Source organism: Myiozetetes cayanensis, unplaced genomic scaffold (assembly GCF_022539395.1).
Source record: "Myiozetetes cayanensis isolate MyiCay16 unplaced genomic scaffold, myiCay2020 scf7, whole genome shotgun sequence".
Lineage (NCBI taxonomy): Eukaryota > Metazoa > Chordata > Aves > Passeriformes > Tyrannidae > Myiozetetes > Myiozetetes cayanensis.
Genome location: NW_026087964.1, coordinates 43410791 through 43430733, shown reverse-complemented (window position 1 = coordinate 43430733; position 19943 = coordinate 43410791). Strand labels below are relative to the sequence as shown.

Below are 19943 nucleotides of genomic sequence, written 5' to 3'. Positions count from 1 at the left end.
GATTTTGATGGACTAGAGGTTAGGAGAGTAACTAAAACTTGGGTGTAGGCACACTACACCGCCTGCAGAATTTCAGATGATATCTACTTTGAGATTGGTTTGAAACCAGTGCAGTTTGCCTTCAGTATGCTCCGCTTAAAGCATTACAGAAATGCTTTTGGCTCTTGTTCCTGTGCAATGGTGTATCATAAGAACACACAGAACATGATAATTCAATCACAGCAGCACAGAGAATATTTCTCAAAACCCCAAAATCATAATGGCAAAACGAAGCTCACAGTATGACCTCAGCAAAGTCACTTTTGTAACTCCTGCACTGCAATTTTATCTGTACATGAACACAATCTGTTACAGCTGAGAAATGTCTATTTATTTCTACATATCAAATCTTAGAATAAATAACAGGTCCTATGTGTAACATTCAGTATGATCATTTGCCTACCTGGGCAATAGAAGGGCCAGGTATGCATTCACACCACACCAGCTTTTCAGTGCTAAATCCCAAGGGATGTTGAACTGGTGCAGGCAGAGCAATGTGGCTACCACGTTCAGACTCACAAATTCCTTTGGAGGCTCATAAGATTAGGTCTTCCCTTCAGCCTTCCTTGACTTGGAGGCTTTCAGAGGGATTTTCTTCTCCCCTTTGACTCATGGCAAACACGAAGGTGCAGTTTGGGCTCTCAGCAGGCACTGAGCATGAAAAAGGTGCTTGGCTGTAGATTTAGGACAGGCACATTGAGCAGTGACTACCTCATGTAGATCAAAGCCTCTGATTTAGGACCAAAGGCATCTCCTGTTCTAAGAGGGACTGACGAATCTTTCTCAGAAGCTGATGTTTCTCTTCCTGCTACCAACCTCCAGTTTGCCACCACATCTGCTCCAAGACTTGAAAACTGCTGCTCAGAGCTTTCCTTCATACTCAGTCTCCATTTTTCATTACAGACTATTGTTTCACCTCAAAAAGGTCTCACTCCACCTCAATTGTTTCATGCTGCTCCTTCTTTGCCATCAATTTATCTAGTTACTGCATGTTCAATTGACTGACACCCCTTGGTAGGGCTCCCACTTCGGCAAATTCTATTTTGCAATGGAGCAAAACCAAATATTGGGGAAAGAAATAATTTCCACTCCCTGATGCTTGAGGCTCAATATCAGGCTAACCTCGAACCTCCTTTCTTTTTTGATTTCTAGGGCAAAAAAAATCTGCTGATTTTTAAGACAGCATTTTTGACTCAATGCCTGACAGCACTTTCAGAGAGGCATTTTTACATGAAGCAAATGATATATAACAGTCCTTTTATTCCTTCCCTAGGCCCTCAAAGAAAACAAGGAATTAGTCTGTTACAAGTGTTTGCTTTATCATGTGTTGATCACTTAGGATCTTTCAACTCAGGATCTCATTTTGCTGAAACACTGAGTCAGTTACAATGACGTGACATCCTGGAACAGTCTAATCCTATTGCAAAGTGGATCTTCCCATTAAGAGTGATCCATCTAGTGAGATACAGCAAACTACAGGGAGCAGACACGGACTAACCGCATCAACTGCTTTCATGAAAGTGTTTTTAAAAAAGAACTATTTTGCTCTGCAGTTAGAAAAGCCCAAGCTTTTAACTGCATTGAGTGAATGAATACCTCCTCATGCCACCCCCTCATTAGCTTATGGCTTCCAAGACCTTTTCTTTTTAAATTCAGTTTATTTGTCTGCACCAAAGTGCTTCTTCTCTTTTACAACAGTTGGCTAGAAGTGCTTCAGGCATACAACTGGGATAATCAAAGCTGTATTATTCTCCCTGGCAAATTCTTCATCATGCATTTCATATACCAGTCAGCTTAAAGGGAGGTGGTTTCAGGCTAGCACTTTTAGAAGTGGATCACGTTGTTATTATTTTTCCCCTCCCTGCTTGATTCAGAGGAACCAGAGTTCGGTCAATGCCAGGAAATCTGAACAGCCTTTCAGAGCAGCTCAGTCTTGGCTGCTTCTCAAAGAAGCACCAGGGCAGAAGAAAGAAATGATTTTGCAATAGAGGAAGGCTTTCTGAAGAAATGGTTTTCACTAGAAAAAGGCCAATTGAACCAACTTGGGGCATTTTGCAGGATGTGTGGATTTCATTGACTCTTTCACTGGAAACCAGGTCAATGTCACAGGCAAGGATGCCAGGCTTTCTGCCAGCCCGCCTGCCACGCCGTGGAGCAGTTAGCCCCGGAAACCTGCCTGCCCCAGACTCAGCCAGGGCTGGAAGGGCTCCAAGGTTTCCAGGGTGCAGCAGTGAATCCTACAGGATCCGTCTTTTTTTAGGGTTTGGTCTTGGTGGCATACCACGTGGACTTTGCCACTCTGGGGTCTCTGATTTTGGAGGGGCTTCCCCACATCCTGCCAGAGGGTGAGAGAAACAAACAGCTCTGAACGTCCAGAACCTTGGGAGTCCATGACGAAGTAAAGGAACGAAAGATGGGATATTTGATTTGAGAATTTCCCAGGGAATAAAATTTTAAATTCCCATTATGTTCTTCCAGCAGTGTGAATGTGCACGTACGCCCTATGTCTACAAGCAATATAAATGTCTTTTCACACAGCCTATCGTATGACACAATGAAATTCTGCTCATTACCCAGCCGATATCTATACTCTGAAGTGATCTTTTTTAGAAAAAAATAAGAAAGCCAAAAACCTTGTTCAAAGAACTAATTATAAGGGCCAGATTCTGTATTATAATGCACAAAAGTGAGGACAAGTTGGTTTAAAAGAAGAGAGACATTAAAATATTAGCTGAACGATGTAGCAGTGTTTTTCATACAGGTGGCTCTAGAGTACATGTAACTGGGTTCACACAAACTACAAATCTATGTTATCTTAATATGTCTATATTAGTTCAGTACAATCATGTAAGGGTGAAAAACGGTCCAGACTTTTGTGCAATTAGCTATAATGCTGACTTTGCTTTTAGCCGTACCAGCTTTAAAAGTGAACCTCGTTATTTTGCGATCACAGTCTGCACGGTGCACTACATAGTGAAGGCAATCTGCAACAATTGGTATCTCTTGTGTTTTGTTATGGTTTGTCCTAGTGATGTGATTTACTGATAGGATCACTGCAAACCCCAATACCTTGCAATGGGTGGAGCTTATTGGAATACCCACATTTGAGGCTACAAGTACCGTTAGCGCACACATTACTTCAATGCAAAATCCACTGTGAAGAAATAAAAAAAAAAGACAGATGGAAAACCTGTAGTAAAAGAGTTATATGCAGGAAATCCCATGCCATGCACTTATCAAGAAAGTGAAGTATAAATGATGAATGGTGCGCAGCCTCTGAACAAGGGAGAAATGTTACCCGACCAGGTTCAAATGGCACCGTCAGAGGAAACCAGGTTCTTCCTTGTAATCATTTGCTTTAAAATACATGTCATGTTTTTGTAAGTGCTGTTTTTCTTTACCAACAGCTATGGAGTTCACATTGTGTCCAAATCCAGTGACTTTACTGTGACAACTCCAAAGCATTTTTTTGGAAGCCTGATTATTTTCCAATGTCACTGGCATGACCGAGATGCACTGACGCATCTCTGCCTCATCATCCTCTGTCAGCGGCTGTTTTCCCCTTGCCATGCCATTATCCCTGGCTCGAGCAGCACAATTTTAAGATGAACAGTCCAGACTGCCTTGACTGCAGTCGCTGGGCAAAGGCATACCTTGCAGTGTGTAGTACTGACAGGAAGTCCAACATTGGAAGCTACCACAACTGTGAACGCCGAAGCCAACTCAATAGTGAATCCACTGCAGGAAGCATAAGAAAACACTTCACAATCACTCTTTGCATCAGCTCGGACTGATACCATGCAGCGTGCCAAAGTCTTACCCGTTTCTTCTTTTGACTGTCTTATCTCCAAGTGATTTTTGTCACACAAATAAGTTAAGAGAACAAGGAAGGGTTGAATAATGGGAACGGCACAGGCTAGTCATCTGTAGTAACCTGGCTGCACGGCTCATTGCGTCAGGGACTTTTGCTCCTCAACGCTGCAGTGAATCATGCCTAATTAGTAATTCGGTTAAGCACCAGCAGAGGTCGAGTATGCATTAAGGATGAAAATTACTGTAATAAATACATATGGTTTTAATAGTCAGAAGGGCACTGGGAAAGCCACTGTAATCTTGCCATTTCCAAATGCACCTTCTGCCATATTAATTAGGTAATCAGCAGAAGACCGTTCACGCAGACCTCTATGCCTCAAACGCACTCAGTATTAGTTTACAGGGTTATCTTTTTTCCTTTCACTCTTTCTTTTTCTCATTCTTTCTTTCTCTCCTCTTCCTTCTATTTCTTTCAATTTTTTAGAAAGATGGAGAAGTCAAAGCAAGGTTATCATTAAAATCAAAGCACAGCAGATCCAGCAAACTTCATTACAAACAAAATACTGGAGCATCAATTTCTCAGACTGGTTCACACACCAAGTTCATACAGCCGTAATGACACCTGTGGACCTACCTTGATGGTGTGATTGGAGTGAGGTCTTTACCCATGGTCTGGATAACTCTTCTACCCCAGACCCAGAGACCCACGCAGATCCCAACACCTCCATAGAACAGCAGCCAGATGGGAGTCGATGCTTCTTGCATTACGCCACCTTGCTCGTAGATAAGCCAGAGCGCGACGAGGGGACCAATTGCATTGCTGGAGAAACAGAAATACATCACCTGAGTTATAAAAATGCAGATAATTGCCTTGAAAGAAGTCTCTTATTTTAATTCACTGTGCGTGCAGCGCTGCTCTGACTTGACCCTACCCTTTCTCGCTTGGAAAGGCTAAGGCAGGAGACTCTCATCATGCTGCTTTTTCAGTTGTCACTTCATCACTGATAACTAGGGCGAACCCTGAAAGGAATTCCTCTTTTACAAATTGTTTCCTGAAATGTCATTCAGAAGTACCTCATGATGTCTGTTCTGTGACAAAAATCATTATTTTCAGTACTGCACTGAAACTATCTCAAAATTTACCAGTTCAAGAGCTCTCCATCTTTAAAAATCGAGTATCAAATTAGCTCTTTTTGTCAAAATAAGGAAAATGATGACTAAAATTACCACTGCAGACAAGAATATAGAAATCTAATCTAGTTTGACAGCCAGTAAAGTTTGGGATATGATGGAAGTGCACCCAGGAAGGTGACTTAGGCCTCTTCAAACATGTTGTAGAGCTGGACTGGATCAGAGAGGACCCTTTGGTGACACAGATCTGGCATAAGGCCTTTTTGATACCCTGCTGCTGCTATCTAGAAAAACACTGCAAGTCAGCCACACTGAAGTCCCTGCTCCTAATGCAGGTCATCCAAAATTGGTAACTGGAGTCTCCAGTACCTGGAGTCATACTTTTGACATTGTTTATTCTAAAAAAGCATGAGAGTTAGAAGAAAAACTTGAAAGCTGGTATCCAGTTACTTTAGAGGCTTAAGTACTAAAACGCAGATAAGAATTTCAACAACCCCTTTTTGTTCAGCTTTTTTACTAAACTGAGTAGCTGCCTGCCTGGCTGAGCAGCATTTATCCGCTCTAAAAAAAAGCATACTTAGTGAAGTAGCTACATTTATGTCTAAATAATCACAAAAAGAGCAGAGCAAACCTGACTGATGTCATTCAAAACACCTGAAAACCATCAGGAAGCACCGCTCCTTGTAAATCAATAAGGAAAGTGGGTCACAGTGAGTACTGCAGGCAGGACCGATGGCCATGCTCGCCCTGGAGCCAGGACCAGCTAAATTTAGTTCCTGGTTCTGCTCCAAAACACACAGATGGAGTAAGGGCCAGTTTTAATGTCAAATGTTATGCAAACCAAGCCACCGTATCTGCCAGTTAATAATTTACTTGAATCCCATCTTTACCAAATACAAGGCACTAGGGGCTGAGTGGCGATTGCCAAGAGACGAGGGTCCTCAGCATTGCAAAGCTCGGCACATCTAAGCAATACAAGACCTTCCTTCTTTTGTCTGGTCCTTGGGAAATTCAGCTCTGAACCCTTGGAAGTGGTCCTGGAGCAAAGTAACTACGAAGGACTTTTCCCTTGTAAACACACACAACAACAATCAAGCTGCAAGGCAAATGAAAATATTTAAAAATGTTCTTTGATATAAGAAAGAATGAATAATTCTTACAGATTTTGAGAAAGTTACTGAAAATAAATTAGTGGGCTAACATGGATGATAAAATCCAGTGGGTTTGAAGACTCTGGGTAATACAGTGAAGAGCTAAATATACTTTAAATAAAGAGTGATTTCCGCTAGCAAAAATACTTTAAAATTCTGATCTGATACTGTGTCTGAGTAAGCATTTGATTTGTTGACTTTTTGTGAGCATGGAATCACAGTATGTAAAAAGTCCTTAGGGCCTAAATGCAAGAATTATTTTTCCTCCAAGGAAGAAGAGATTCTTGATCAAAACATTTCTAATATTTTTGAGTTGACCTGCAACTTCTTTTCCAGTGTTTTCAGGTGTGGATTAAGTTACTTGCACATTTAAATGCCTTCTTATGCACAGAAAAACAAAGGTAATTCAATGGACCTTCAACTGATGGGTACAGAAGGATGGATAAAGGCAAATAAAACAAATAAAGGGAAAACTGATCATCCCTTTTTACTGTGTTGTATGACATGGAAACAACCTCCCTGTTGAAAATAACAGGCACATTTGGAGCAAGCCCAGGCACTGATTCCTGACTGCTGTAAAGAGATTATGGATGGATATTTGTCAGTCCCAATGTAAACGGAAAGACAGAAAAGGCTTCAAAAACTGCAGCAGCAAACTATGCTCTTCTGTATCAAAATCCAGTTTTAATTATTTGCAAATGCTACACCTCTGTGAATCTAACTAAGCTTAATCTTTGAAGAAAAGGTTATTTTCTTGTTTGTGGCAATGAAGGACAAGGCAAAACTCTGCTGGCTTATGCTCAGCCTCAGAGGATCTGAGTGGGTGATTCTGCCCAATAGATCAGAAGAGGTTACACTGATGCCCACAGAAGCAGCATTTCTGATACCTTCCCTGGAAGAAATGAAAGCAGAAGAGCACTGGATCCATATATGTTTGGAAAGGCAAAAAGGTAAATAACCTCATTTCCATTTGTGGGTATCTGCATCACTGGTTATCTTTAACAGAAGGACATCTCTCCCTACAAATCATGTTCAATCTGACTTAAATGTTCACCTCCTAGGGACAGTGACATCTCCCAGCCTGAGCATCTGAAAGGGGCTACCAACAGCCACCAAAACCGCTCCAATCTAGCACCATCAGAGCTCTCCAAGGGGCTCCTTCAGCTTCTAGATTTGTTCAGTAGGTCCAGTCCCAGGGGCCTGTGGTATCAATGCTTCCTATGCCAGTGAAGAACAGCTCTAGAAGAAGCCGTCAGGCCTGTTCCACCACAAAACTGCCAAAAGCTCACAATGAATGGGTCTGAGTAAGGCTCTGCAAAGACCACGATCTTGGTTCTGCACAGAAATAAAAGGCAAGCAGTCCCAACAGGACAGTAAGAGTGAGTAAGAGAGAAACAACACACATTAAAAAAACAAGAAAAGGCACTGTTAGATAAGAGAGTTTGCTTTGAGACCTTCTGCGGTTAACAGATGTCTCCTACAGCTTAGTGACTAACCAGATGAACCACAAAGATGCTGGCTAGACTGGGATGTGGCTTTCACAGTACTTCCCACCAGTTCTACCTCATTTGATTTAAGACATAACTAGCAAAAAAGCAGACCTCAAATCTTCCATGCATTCGGCTAAGACTCAATTCACAAGTCTATTTTCAAGTGACTTTCTCTTATTCTCCCACATAGGTTTTTACTTGCCTTAACTAACTCTCCTTTGTGCTGGAGCTCCAAGTCTTATTCATGGTAGTTTAGAGGAGACAAAAAGAAAGCCTGAGATGATCACCCAGGGGCTCTGAACCCTTATCTACATCTGTGTATAAGTTCCTATGAAACTGAAGTGCTTTAGAGTATGTTGCTGTATTATTTAGCTGTTGGGTTTAAAAAGCAACACGAGCTGCTCCTGCCATGGTATTACTTTAATTTTGTATGCCTATACACACTTTTCCACCGAGCACAAGAGGATGGCCATTGCAAGCTAATTTTAGGATGAATTTATGAAACGTTAAGGCGTAAGAAGCCTACCTCCTGAGTCTACCAGTTGTAAAGTGGGCTTTCCACATCCAGTACTTTTCACCATCTCTGCTGGCCTCCACCAGCCGTGGTTACTCGCAGGGCACGGGACTTTGCAGCAGGGGCGGTGCATATAGGGGCTGACTGCCTTCCCCAGAGGTGCAATGCAGGATTAAATGCCATCTATAGTAATACTTGTACTTGCAGACGCGTGTCACAGTGGTTCAGCAAAGTGCTGCTTGGTGTTTCTGAAGTGCTGCCTGACCCTCATGATGATTTCTCTCTCTCGACTAACATGAATTGGCACAACTTCTCTTTTTCTGCTCTCTTGTGCCAGTTGAGAATCTGTCACGCACCATTTATAAAACTGTTGTGAAAGATAGCATTTGACAGTGAATCTGAACTATAAATAGAGTTGGCTTCTCCTCTCCCCTGTGAGACAGATAGTATTACCAACACAAAAAAAAAACCAAAAAAAACAAAACACCCCACATTCAGCTATCATGAGACAGGCTTAGAAATGACAGTTTCCCATGCGCACACAAACACAAGCAGAAATTTTTAGGTACCTTTGGGTCACAAGTCCAAGCCCTTCTCTGGAGGAACAAGACTAAAACTTTTTTTAAAATTTTATTTTTATCCAAAAATTAGGGCTTTTTTTTCCCAGTAATGGAAGGATGCCATCAGCTGAATGCTCTATTGCCAAATCCCATCAAACTTGTCATAATATTTTATGAAGTAGCAACATCGCTGCTACCTCACTATTATTTGGGGGGAGTAGTGAGCTGCTCAAAAAGAAAATCTAACTGTATTTGAAATCTATGCTCTGAATGTGCTTTGTTAGTCATCTACAGACTCCTTGATGACCATGCTTTGATGCTCTGCTACCTGAAAAAGGAGACTGTGCTTTAGCCACTTTTTCTAGGGGAGTGAAAGAACCTTGAAAAGTACATAATGACGAGCAAAACAGCCGTTTAAGAAATCTGTATTAGGTGTCCAATATTACAAACAAAATTGCAAAATCCCCAGCCTTTTATCAATTTCTCAAGCCAGGATTTCACAAACAAACCTTCCACTGGGAAAATCAGTGGGATGGATATTTCTGAATAGGCTGTAGTTACGCCATGAGACATCACTCAGTTGAGTAAGGGTGCAACAAGAGGAAAAAAATATGTCCTGATCTCCAGACATCTCAGATTATCAAGAGAGTTTAATCCTGGTTCCAATAACCAGACAGTTCTGAAATAGTGCACATACCATAGCACAGTAAAAGTGTGCCACAGATGTGCCCCTGTGAAGTGCACAAAGTGCAGGCTTTGGGCACGTTAATGAGTCAGGGAGGATATGTTTTTATTCCTGCAGCTCATTTCTGTGCAACCCAAATACTGCCCCCGAAACCCCAACTCCCTGGATCCTGGAGGTTTGGGTCCATCCACCCTCACACCCACCAGCATCAGCTTTTTTCCTGGCAAATCCAGTCATGGGCCCTGCTCACAGCAGGACGGAGAGGGATTCCTGTGCCCACTGGAGCCCCGTTTCTTGCTGCTCTCCTCTGTCTTGCACAACAAAAATGCCATGTACCTGCACAATTAAGGACTCAAGTGAAGATTTATATCTACTTGAGACACAGGCTGGACTCACAGGATGAACTTCTGTTAAAAAGGGAAGAAATCAGCTATCAGGTTGCTCTCACTAATCATAATTGACAGATTAGCTCCCTAAATATTCTAAGTGATCTCAACTGCAGCTCTCAAGGAGGAAATAAGAAATACTCAATTTGTAATCCAGTCTTATTATAGCTCCTTTAGACTCCTTATTTAGCCAGGAGGCTGAATCCCACTAAGCTCACTGTGTGCAGTGAGATACTGGCAAGGTTCCAGCTCTTCCCTTCTTTAATCCCATTGCATTTACTTTAGGAAGAGGGGAAAAAGGTGAATCCTATTGCTGTTTGTGTGCTCTGACCTAAAAACCCCAGTGAAGTCTGTATGGAGGTGAGAGGAGTTTCCTCTGCCTGTATTTTGAGCAAGTAGGTATTTCCTAGTTTCACTCAAACTGCTTTGCTTAAACAATTAATTCCCTGGCTGGTAGCAGTTCAGCTTCCCTAAAACCAGTGAGACAATGCGTAGAAATATTTAAAAAATACTAAACATTTTTTAACTATAGTTCTGAAATAGTTTTAAATCCTGTGGTCAATAATGCAGTCTGTATCATTTAGATTATGAAAGCCATTCTTTGTCAAATTTGTGCCATAAATCTATAAGGCATGGCCTGCAAACTCTAACACAAATGACCCCTTTATCCTAGTATCTAAGCATGAATACGCAAGGGTAGTCCTGAAGTCCTCCAAGTGAAATTTAATTAGAGCAGACACATTCAAACCATTTATGCAGCAGGAACTCAGGAAAACTGAGATCCCCCCCTGTGCAACGTCTGCAGGCCGGTTTCTCCTCCCTACAGCATGTACCAGGCAAACCTCAGCACCGCCTGCACCTTGGCACGCACAGGCAGGGGTGGGTGGCACAGGCCACGGTCACCCTGTTCAGCTGGAGCATCATGCCTCCTGCCATCGTCACAATGATAAATCAACCTTCCTCCGTGGCCGGAATCCATGAGCACAGGTAGATGCCTGCTCACACAAGTGAGGGCACGCAGCTCCTTCTGACATCCCCGGGGTTTCTCCTGTGACAGCAAGAATGATGGCCCGAGGGAGGGCGGGAGGGGACAGAAGAGGCTACCCATTTATAGGGGAAAGAATCTCTACGAGAAAAGACTAAGCACATGCACGGACAGGTGTTTAGGAGCACAAGGCACAGGCTTTTTTCAGAGCATTAAACAGCAGATTTTAATCAACAAACCTCACACTGACCTACAGCATCTTTCTGTGGGTCATCCTTTTGCAACCCGTTTGATTGCAAAAAAAAAAATCCTTATTCAAGGAATAACAAGCTACAGAGATTGACTGAGTCAACAAAAGCGTCTTCCCATTTGCTAGGATGGGGCTGTGGGTCCGACACACTGTTTGCTCATCGCTTTCTCATTCCCAACCCAGTAGCAAAGCAGCCACAGCCACTGCTGTGCTGAGCACCAGAGACAGCTATGGGGGTTAGCAGCCCTCTCCAGCCATGTCCAAAACAGCCTGCCTAACTGCCCTTGTTTTTGAGAACGAGTCAATTCAGAAATATTTCCAGACTTTGAAACACAGCATAAACCCTACAATTTCAGCAACTCTCCTGTTATTTGTTGTTATACAGGTAGGCTGCTGCATCTGCAGTGCTGAGCCCCGGGCCACCACAATTCCTGCTGAACTAGCCTATATTAGAAAAACAAGCTCAGTCCAACTGAACTATAGGTGCATATAATCCCCGCTGGGCCAACAAAGCCCAGCCTCCCATCCTCTCTGGAAAGCTGGCTCTGAACAAGCATTTAGGAAGCTGGCAGTTCTCCTTGTGTCACGCTCCTGGCCCAGGTCTTTTTTCCATCCTGGCCTTTTTATTCTCCCATTGCCCTTGCAATGACCTGACGTGCTCCCTTTGTGCTCGGGTGCTGAGCCAGTGAACCTGCTCACTTGACGCCTCTAATTAAGTTAAACAAAACCATTTTTTTCAGCAGTTCTGTCCCAACACATTTAGTCGGGATTTTAAATTCTTTAGATTTCATTCAGTCCATGTGCATGATGGTGTCACAAGGCTCTCGGCCCAGCTCAGCTAGTCCCAGCCCTGGAAGAGCTCCAGCACCCTTGACACAGCGCATATGAGCTTGGCAGCAGGGGGGCAGGAGGGGACGGTCTGAACAAAACAGTCACCCAAATAAGGAGTCACCATGACTCCCTGTTTCTTTTAACACACAGCTGCCCCGGCCAGGATCCCTGCTGATGTCAGCCTAAACATAAGCCCTGACTGCTACAAACATCAGCTCCTACAGCAAAGCTGGCTAGTATCGTTACGACACTAAAAAGCACCATCTTGGAAGAAGCTGGGGTCTAACTCTCCCATGAGTTAGTTATGAGTTAGTTCTGCAGCTGAGGGCAAAATACTTATTTAACTCTTCCAGGTCCATGGGCAATCCTGGACAATGAAACAAGAGAGATGTCCATGTGATGTTTTGTCTGGTAAAGTGCTGTCCAAACTATATGGGGCACTTCTGATCCATGCAGTTTTTCTGAGCTCCATCACAGTTCAGTCCGTACTGTATGCCTCACACTTAAATACACTCTAAAACAGGTCAATTGTTTGCCTCACAATTACCTGCAGTTTTTAAGTTTCATATCAGCTTTCAATTTTTCTCTCTTTGCTCCTCTTATCTGCTCCTGTCCCTTCAAGGAACACCAAAAAACAGCCTGATGGAAAATAAATGGAAAACATGGCACAAGAGTAAGTTCCAGGATAGCAAAAGAAAAAGATGTGGACAGTGGAGGTGCCGCCCTAAATATGAGTGAGGAGCTTTAAACCAAATGCAGAGGAAAGCTAGATTTTAATAACAGGATTCAAGGATGAGGAAGAAAAATAGAGAAGCAGCATCTAGAACGAGCAGAAGGGAAGCAAACAAAGGAGGGAGATGAAAAGAGAGCAGCCATCAGTGGAAGATGGACTGCCAGGGCTTACTTCCTTACAGAAGTGTGAACAGAAAGCCGTGCTCCTAGCTAGATTCTACTGCCTTATTTTTAAAACAATGTGTTGCCTTTCAAGCTCTGCAGATCTTCATGCAACACGTGGAGGAGCCAAGAGCCCAGTAAGAAGTCTTCTGCTCTGCTAGACGAAGACTGGAAAAATGTCTCTGCTACACAATCCACTGGATAGATATCTGCATCCCCAGAGTGTTTTATCTGCTATATCTTTTAGGCATAGAAAGGGGCCTTTAATTTTTATTGTTCAGCTGGAACTCAGAACAGTCATAAAGGATGGATTCCTACCTAGTCCTACACCCATGACCATCTTCTTGCTTTTCTATCAGCTTTGACAAAATGAAGCCAACTTGTTCTTTAATTTTGCAGTATATGAACTCAGGTTAAGAGGACTTTTTTGAATAAATACCATTTAATAAAAACACATGTTTCCTGGCAAATTTGGCAGGATCACCAGCAGAAGTAGAGATCTGAAAAATATTAAAAAAATATGAATTTTCAGGAAAGGATATTGCCAAGGTAACAAGGCAGTCCAATTACAAAATTCTAGGGGAATTAGGCTGTATGATGCAACAAAGCACACTGCACAGAGTCTGAACTTTGTACTTCATCTTGGTCAGCTCCTGTCAACACCAAATCTGATTTCTGAACTGACTGCATCCTTACAGATCACTTCTACCAAACTGTACTACCCCTGCCTCCTACAGAACAGGCAAGTGATGCTTGCATAAATGTGTGAGTCCTTCAGGAGTATGTATAAGCATCACCTACAGGGAATAAAGGAGCTGGGGCACCTACTGAGGTAGGCTGTGAACTTTCTGCAATGGTATTTCCCAGGGTACATTACAAGAAATATCAGTGGTGTTTGTCCTTATTCCTATGTTCCCTTCAGCACATGCTACTAGCCCCCATGGGTCTTTGCTCTTGGCCAGCATGCTCAGAGCAGAGTTCCTTAACAACAGAGACCATTCAAGAGGAAAGAAAGTTGCACCTCTGATCCAGAGGATGAGGGGACCCTGGACTCCTTCCCAGAGCCAAATCCCTGTGGATACAAAGGGAGTACAAGAAGGCTCTTCAGAAAGCCCTATTCTGAATTCCCAGGACACTGGCTAGATGGGGAGGGAAGAAACATGTTTTTAAGCGTTTTCAAGATGAGCAGTGAGTTAAACTGGGTGGCTGACAAGAGCAATGAGCAATAACTGTTCTCCTTGCTGAGTTGGACAGCGTTTGCCCAAATGCCTAAGGAGGATGATGAAAATCATGAGCTCTTTAAAGTCCCATTACAAACGCTGAAACCAACACTGCCAGGGCACAGCTAACACAGAAAGGGTTCAGCGGGAAGGGGACTCAGCAGAGCCCCAGCTACAACCCAAATAAGGACAGCTGCTTCAACAAGCAGCTTGAGTGAATTTCTCAGGGGACCTTATCATGATACTGGAAAAAGTGCTTATTAAATACCAAATGGATCGCTCCAGGCCTAGGGAAGAGGCAGTCCAGCCAAATCCTTAAGGAAAAATATGCAGTGTTCCCAGGGACAGAGCAAAACCACCGAAATTGCTCTCCAGTCACAAGCCATCAAGACGATGAGGTGCAATAGAGCCCTGCAGGTGAAGCAGTGTTATAGGCAGATGGGCAATGTGAGTGCAGATGAGGAAGGTATAAAATGCTTCATCCTGAGCCTACATCCTACAGTCAAAAGTCTTGTACTTTCTGGAGTGAAACACAGCCAAACCTTCAAAATGAAAGAGATTGGAAAATGAGTGAGTGAAGAGACACTATTTTGCAGGGATCTGACCAGATGATGGACGGCAAAGAGGAGCAGGTAAACATTTCTGAGATCAACTTCAAGATTGTCAGCTGCCTGAGTCAGTATGAACAGGATAGAAAGACTCCTGAAGGATGATGCTTTTCCTTTATTCCTGGGAAATGACATTAATGCTGAGAGATTTAAGGACAGGCACACTTAAGCCAAATGACTGAACGATGAACTCACCGGCTTCTTCCAAACTCAAGGACAACTCAGTGGAGGTAGCGCCTCTGGATAAAACTCCTGTCAGGGAACACTGCATACCAGAACTATGCTGGGAGATGCAAAGCTTATTAAATGAGGGTTAAGAGATGAGCCACAGCCCAGTGTCCCCTCTCTGCCTGGGGCACAGACACATGCCCAGGGCTCCTTGGGAGTAGCTCCTTTTATTTTGGTAAGAGAATTGCAGCAGCTGGAGAAGTTGTATGCACAGTTTATGAACTTCAGTAGGACTTTAATGTTTAAACTTTAAACTTTTTTTTAACTTTAACTTTCACTAAAAAGACTTTTTAGTGATACACTGCCTCACATGGTCGAAGACTCCTGGAAAACCCCAAGCAAAAGAGTTAAGTGAAGTCTGTAAGGCATGCAGCAAGGAAAATGAAGACATTCTTCACACATCTCTTTTCGCAGTGTGATAAGAGATTAAATTCATCTAATGGCAAAAATAGTCTAAAACCTCTTATTTGTTGAAGGTTTCTGATTTTGCAGTTCAAAGTTCCTGGGTTTTTTTACAGTGATTGGCATGTTGGAGGAAGTCTCAATGCCTCTAACACTGCCAAAATTAAACCTAAATTAAACTAATCACTAAACGATTATTTAGCAGTAAATAAAAAAGATTTTACCCTTGAAAAGAAAATAAACCATGGACTAAGCAGCCTGAATTCTGGAAAGCACCTGAGACATCAGTGCCACATGCTTTGCAAAACACAGTCCTGATGATCATCTACCTGCAGAAATAAATGTGCTTTCCAACCAGCCAAGCTGGCAAACCTTGCTCCAAAGTATTTAAACCTTAAAACTGCAGAGATCTCATCCTCTTACCTGACATCATTACCTCCATGGGCAAAGGATCCAAAGCAGGCTGTTAAGATCTGGAGGAAGTGGAAAAGTAGATGGACCTGAGATGTGTCTTTCTCTTCCTTGTCCTCTTCCACAGGATCAACCGGAGGCCGGTTAGGTTCTGCAAGTTCGGAGGCCAACTTCATTTCCACTCCACCTTCCTCCGCCTCGATCTCTGCCTCAGCCACTGCGTTGCAATAGCTGGAGTAGCTGTCGTAGCGGACTCGCTTCTTGGAGTAGGAAACAGTGTCTCCCACTAACTTCTCACTGTCCTCTGGAGTTGACGTATCGGCTGCCTTAAAGGAGGAATGCACGGGCATGCCACAAATAGCAGCAGTGTAACAAGTATAACTGTTGTTGCGTCGTAACAGTTTGTAGTTGTTTTCTGGAGTGGGCCTTTCGTCATTGGCCCTGTCCAGGTGTATTTTGTGGAGCAAGTCTTTGTATAAACCTGAGTCCTTGTGCACAGTGTGATAAACGTGGCCATCGCTCCTCACGTGGCCATCGAAGCTGAAGGTGCCATTGGAAACAGGTGATTTCACTGAGGTGTGCGTCACCGAAAACGCCCTTCCTAAAAAGGCACAGATTCAGAATTTTCATTTATACAAAATGTAATTCAAGAGCCCCATCCCTCCAACTTCGCAAGAAAATAATGCGGCCGCCATCTGAGAATACAAGACAAAGGAGATCAATTTGCACTACATGCAGTGAATAAGCCAAGTTTCAATTCACTGCAAAACAAACTCTCCTCTTCTGTGCAAAAAGAGATTTGTTCCAGTGTTGTGTCTCTCCAGACGTGCTGTATGACCTGCAGCAAGTCACTTGGGATCAGCTATTAGAACATGATACTTGATGGTTAAATGCTCAGGTTCTTTGAAAGAATAATTTCCATAAAATTTCTTTCTTGTAAAGCAAGGTCTACTTTTTCTGAGCTATTGAATAGGAATAACTAGGATTTCTGAAAGGTGGTTTACTGCTATTTCACACTGAATATGAGGTCCCCTATGTTTAAGAGACATTTATATAGCTTTCAAAAACATTTTAAAAAAAACCAGCAAAAAGTTAATGTTCTGCAGAAGTATTTCCTCAGCTATTGCAACATTTTCTAAATCTTATTTCTATGAACATGCTGATAATTATTCCCACTGCATACATTTAATGTTAGCATATGCTGGAGGACACACATCAAAACATATCACAGGCAATGCTTCTGAAGAAACGTTTTCATTTCCTGACTTCCTGGATTTCCACTACGCAACGTTCAGAATTGGGTTTACTTTTAAACTGGAGGCACACACTCAAGGGATCCACGTCATGACTTATTTGATTTTGCAAGAAACAGTTGAATATTTTAGACATTTATTAACCAAATTACAGGGTCGTGTAGATGTTAGCAAAGTGATATCAAAGTCAGCAGACCGCTAAGTGGAGGGGGGGTGATCCCACATGGGAGAACAAAAAGAGCTTTATGCACACAAGCCTACTTCTTATAAATGTATATTCAGAAAACAATGCATGAGATTTTCCTAGTGGACACGCTCCAAATGGTCATAGGTTTGTCAACTAAAGTCCAAATCTTTTCATCTCTTGTTGTAGTATGCTAATCATCTTTATGCTGAATTTAACCTTCATACATCAGCAATCTGTGTTCTCTGTATTTTTCCACTGCTTCAAAGGATGGAAACACCATTAAGGATACAAAGTAAAGCAAAGCAAAAAGGCGAGTAATTTTTTTTCCCGCTGTTTCTAAAATTGAAATACAGCCAAACAAAATGCAATTATGTCCTCTCTAGAAAATGTCACTTATAAATAAGCAACATGTGCTGAAAAGGGATTAGAGATGGAAATCCCAAACACTAACTTACTATTTACAACAGAGACCTACTCACAGTTAAGGAACCTCGCTGAAACAAGGAAAAGACAAACCCTCCGTGTTGCCCTAGTTTCTTACCATACGGTACACGTGGATGGTTTCCATTTGCAATAGTATCTGATGCCCCAGCAGCTTCTGTTACTGAGCCAGTAAGGGGAATCGTGCTCTCATCAGATGCTTTGGCACCAGGAAGCTCTTTAAAGACTGGTGTTTCTTCATCTTGAATTTTATCAAGACTTTCATCTGATATCCTTGACAGCGCAGCATCTTTCTTTAACCGACCTAAGGAAATAACAGCACTGTAATTTTAAACCCAACCTGTACCGCTTGTTACTTCAGCTTTCACTGTTGGCATCAACAGCATAGTTTAACATGGATACAGTAACGTGGCCACATTTCATACACACGTTCTTTATTTATTTCTAATACTTACCTTTACTAAGTTCATGTGAGAAAATTCTAGAGCATCTTAGTTTTTTCCTGTAAAATTCACCGAAGTAGACAACTGAAGTAAAACACTGAACCGTTCACCTATTAGTGAAATCTGAAACTGCATTTTAAATACTGCATTTCTTGAAAGTAGCAAAGCAAACAAGACTGTAAAGCTAAAAGCTGTGGTCAGCTCAACCTACTGTAAAGTTGAAGAACTCAAAGATGATCAAACTGCCAGGTTTTTCCTCTTTAACATTTCCTTTCTAAAATATAAACCAGATTATATTCCAGGTTTTATTGTCCTGTTTCTATTTAGACTCTAGAAGCAGTGAGCACTGCAATGTATTGCCTAACAAGGTTTTGAATTTCTACCACTGCAGATTTTTAAGCAGATTACACAAATACAGGAGGAATAGTTTAAGCACATCCTCCTACACAAGTAATAGTTTAAGGTGGGGACTGAACTAAGTCCTCTCAAGGATTGGACTAGACCTCTCAACAGCACTTCCACCTCTGAAATGTAATTTTACATGATTTTACATCACTCACATTTCATCAAACAACTACTTACTTTCTATTTTTCTCTTCATCCAGGGACACACAAAAATCCAGACTAAGACAGCAAATATTAAGGACACACCAATCGATATTAGAGCAATGGCCCACATTGGAAGTATCAGTCCCAGTACTGTGAAGACAAAGAAATAAAACCTAAGAAAATCACAAATTAACATGACTTAATTATCCCAGGCAGTGGAAGAGCAGTCTGTTGCAGAAAAGCTAGTGTTCACAAGGTATTCAAAACCAACATGAATGAGCTGGGGACTTTTAACATGACCATTACCACAGTATTTAAAGGCCTAGTTGACATGACTAAACATTTAGTCTTCCAATTTTCTGTTACTCCACTATGACCTTATTTCCAAATAAGACAAGAGTAAGATCCCCACATCAGGGCTGCTGAAACAAATTTGCAGCGATTTTATACATCAATGCATGTTAAACTGTGTTGCCCATTAGGGTAAGTATTTACCTGACCTTTGCTCTGGTTAATAAAGCCTAATGCTTAGCTTAACCTAAGCTATTATTTGCTTAGGATATTAGCTTAATGCCTCACTTGAGAGCTGAGGTTTCAGTCCTGCAATGCACAGCCCTGTCAGTAACTCCTGTTCCTTCAAGCATTCCCCCAGCAGAGCTCCTTGCACTTGTTCAGTAAAACGATCCAACCTTTAATGAAGAAAGAGCTTGGACTCTGATCTTTCAAACCCATATATACATTGACTATCTTGAAACCTATGTGATTAATTCATCCTTGGGGGTTAAATGTTGCCAGGACAGAGGCCTTGGAGAGTAAATATGTATCTCCCAAGTATAAAAAACAGCTTCCACCTTTTTATTCACACACTTTAGAGACTGCTAAGCTGAAACAGAAGGGACATTAAGATTCTTATTTTATTTATTTTGCTTAATGAGTCACTGCAAAGTGCCTGACCTACTTATGCAGTACAACTAATGAGGAAATATTGGTTATACAGTTGATTTACTGTGAAAAATCTTGCATATATAGCCAATTAGATTTAAGAAAAAGAAATAGTTATGTTACCCTCAAATTGGGAATGTCTTTTTATTAATTTCAGTAATGCTACGCTATGGAGTAGAGTCTATCAACTGCATTTATCTAGTACACCTAGTCTGTCAGGTTTTAGAGAAAACAAATTTTCATTCAAAAAAGGTCACTTTCTAAGCCTACTGTCTTAATTGAGGGTCACATCCAGCAGTCTATCTTCAACTGCTTGCTCAGTTCATAGCTCTGGGGCAATAATCTAATCTAAAGATAACATTTAATGACCAGTCTTCAACAAAGTAGTTGAGATCACTGAATATCTTTTTTCTTAACTCTTTTACTACATGTTTAAATGTACACTGCTTAAGTAAATTATAAAAATATAAATGCAAATACATAGCCATAAAATGTGTGAATATAAATATACAAATGTAAATATAAAATAT

The 19943-nt window shown here is 41.8% G+C and overlaps 1 protein-coding gene across 4 annotated transcripts in view; it reads right to left on the bottom strand.

The window, feature by feature from the left end:
* Positions 1-19943, bottom strand: part of SLC20A2 (solute carrier family 20 member 2) — a 58181-nt gene that overhangs the window by 3652 nt on the left and 34586 nt on the right. For all 4 annotated transcript variants that reach the window (XM_050337700.1, XM_050337698.1, XM_050337699.1 and 1 more), the window contains 5 exons: positions 18505-18621; positions 17580-17783; positions 15611-16199; positions 4487-4672; positions 3693-3777 (listed from right to left, as the gene is read on the bottom strand). In XM_050337700.1, coding sequence (XP_050193657.1) covers positions 3693-3777; positions 4487-4672; positions 15611-16199; positions 17580-17783; positions 18505-18621 — 1181 coding nt within the window. The remainder of the gene's footprint in view (positions 1-3692; positions 3778-4486; positions 4673-15610; positions 16200-17579; positions 17784-18504; positions 18622-19943) is intronic.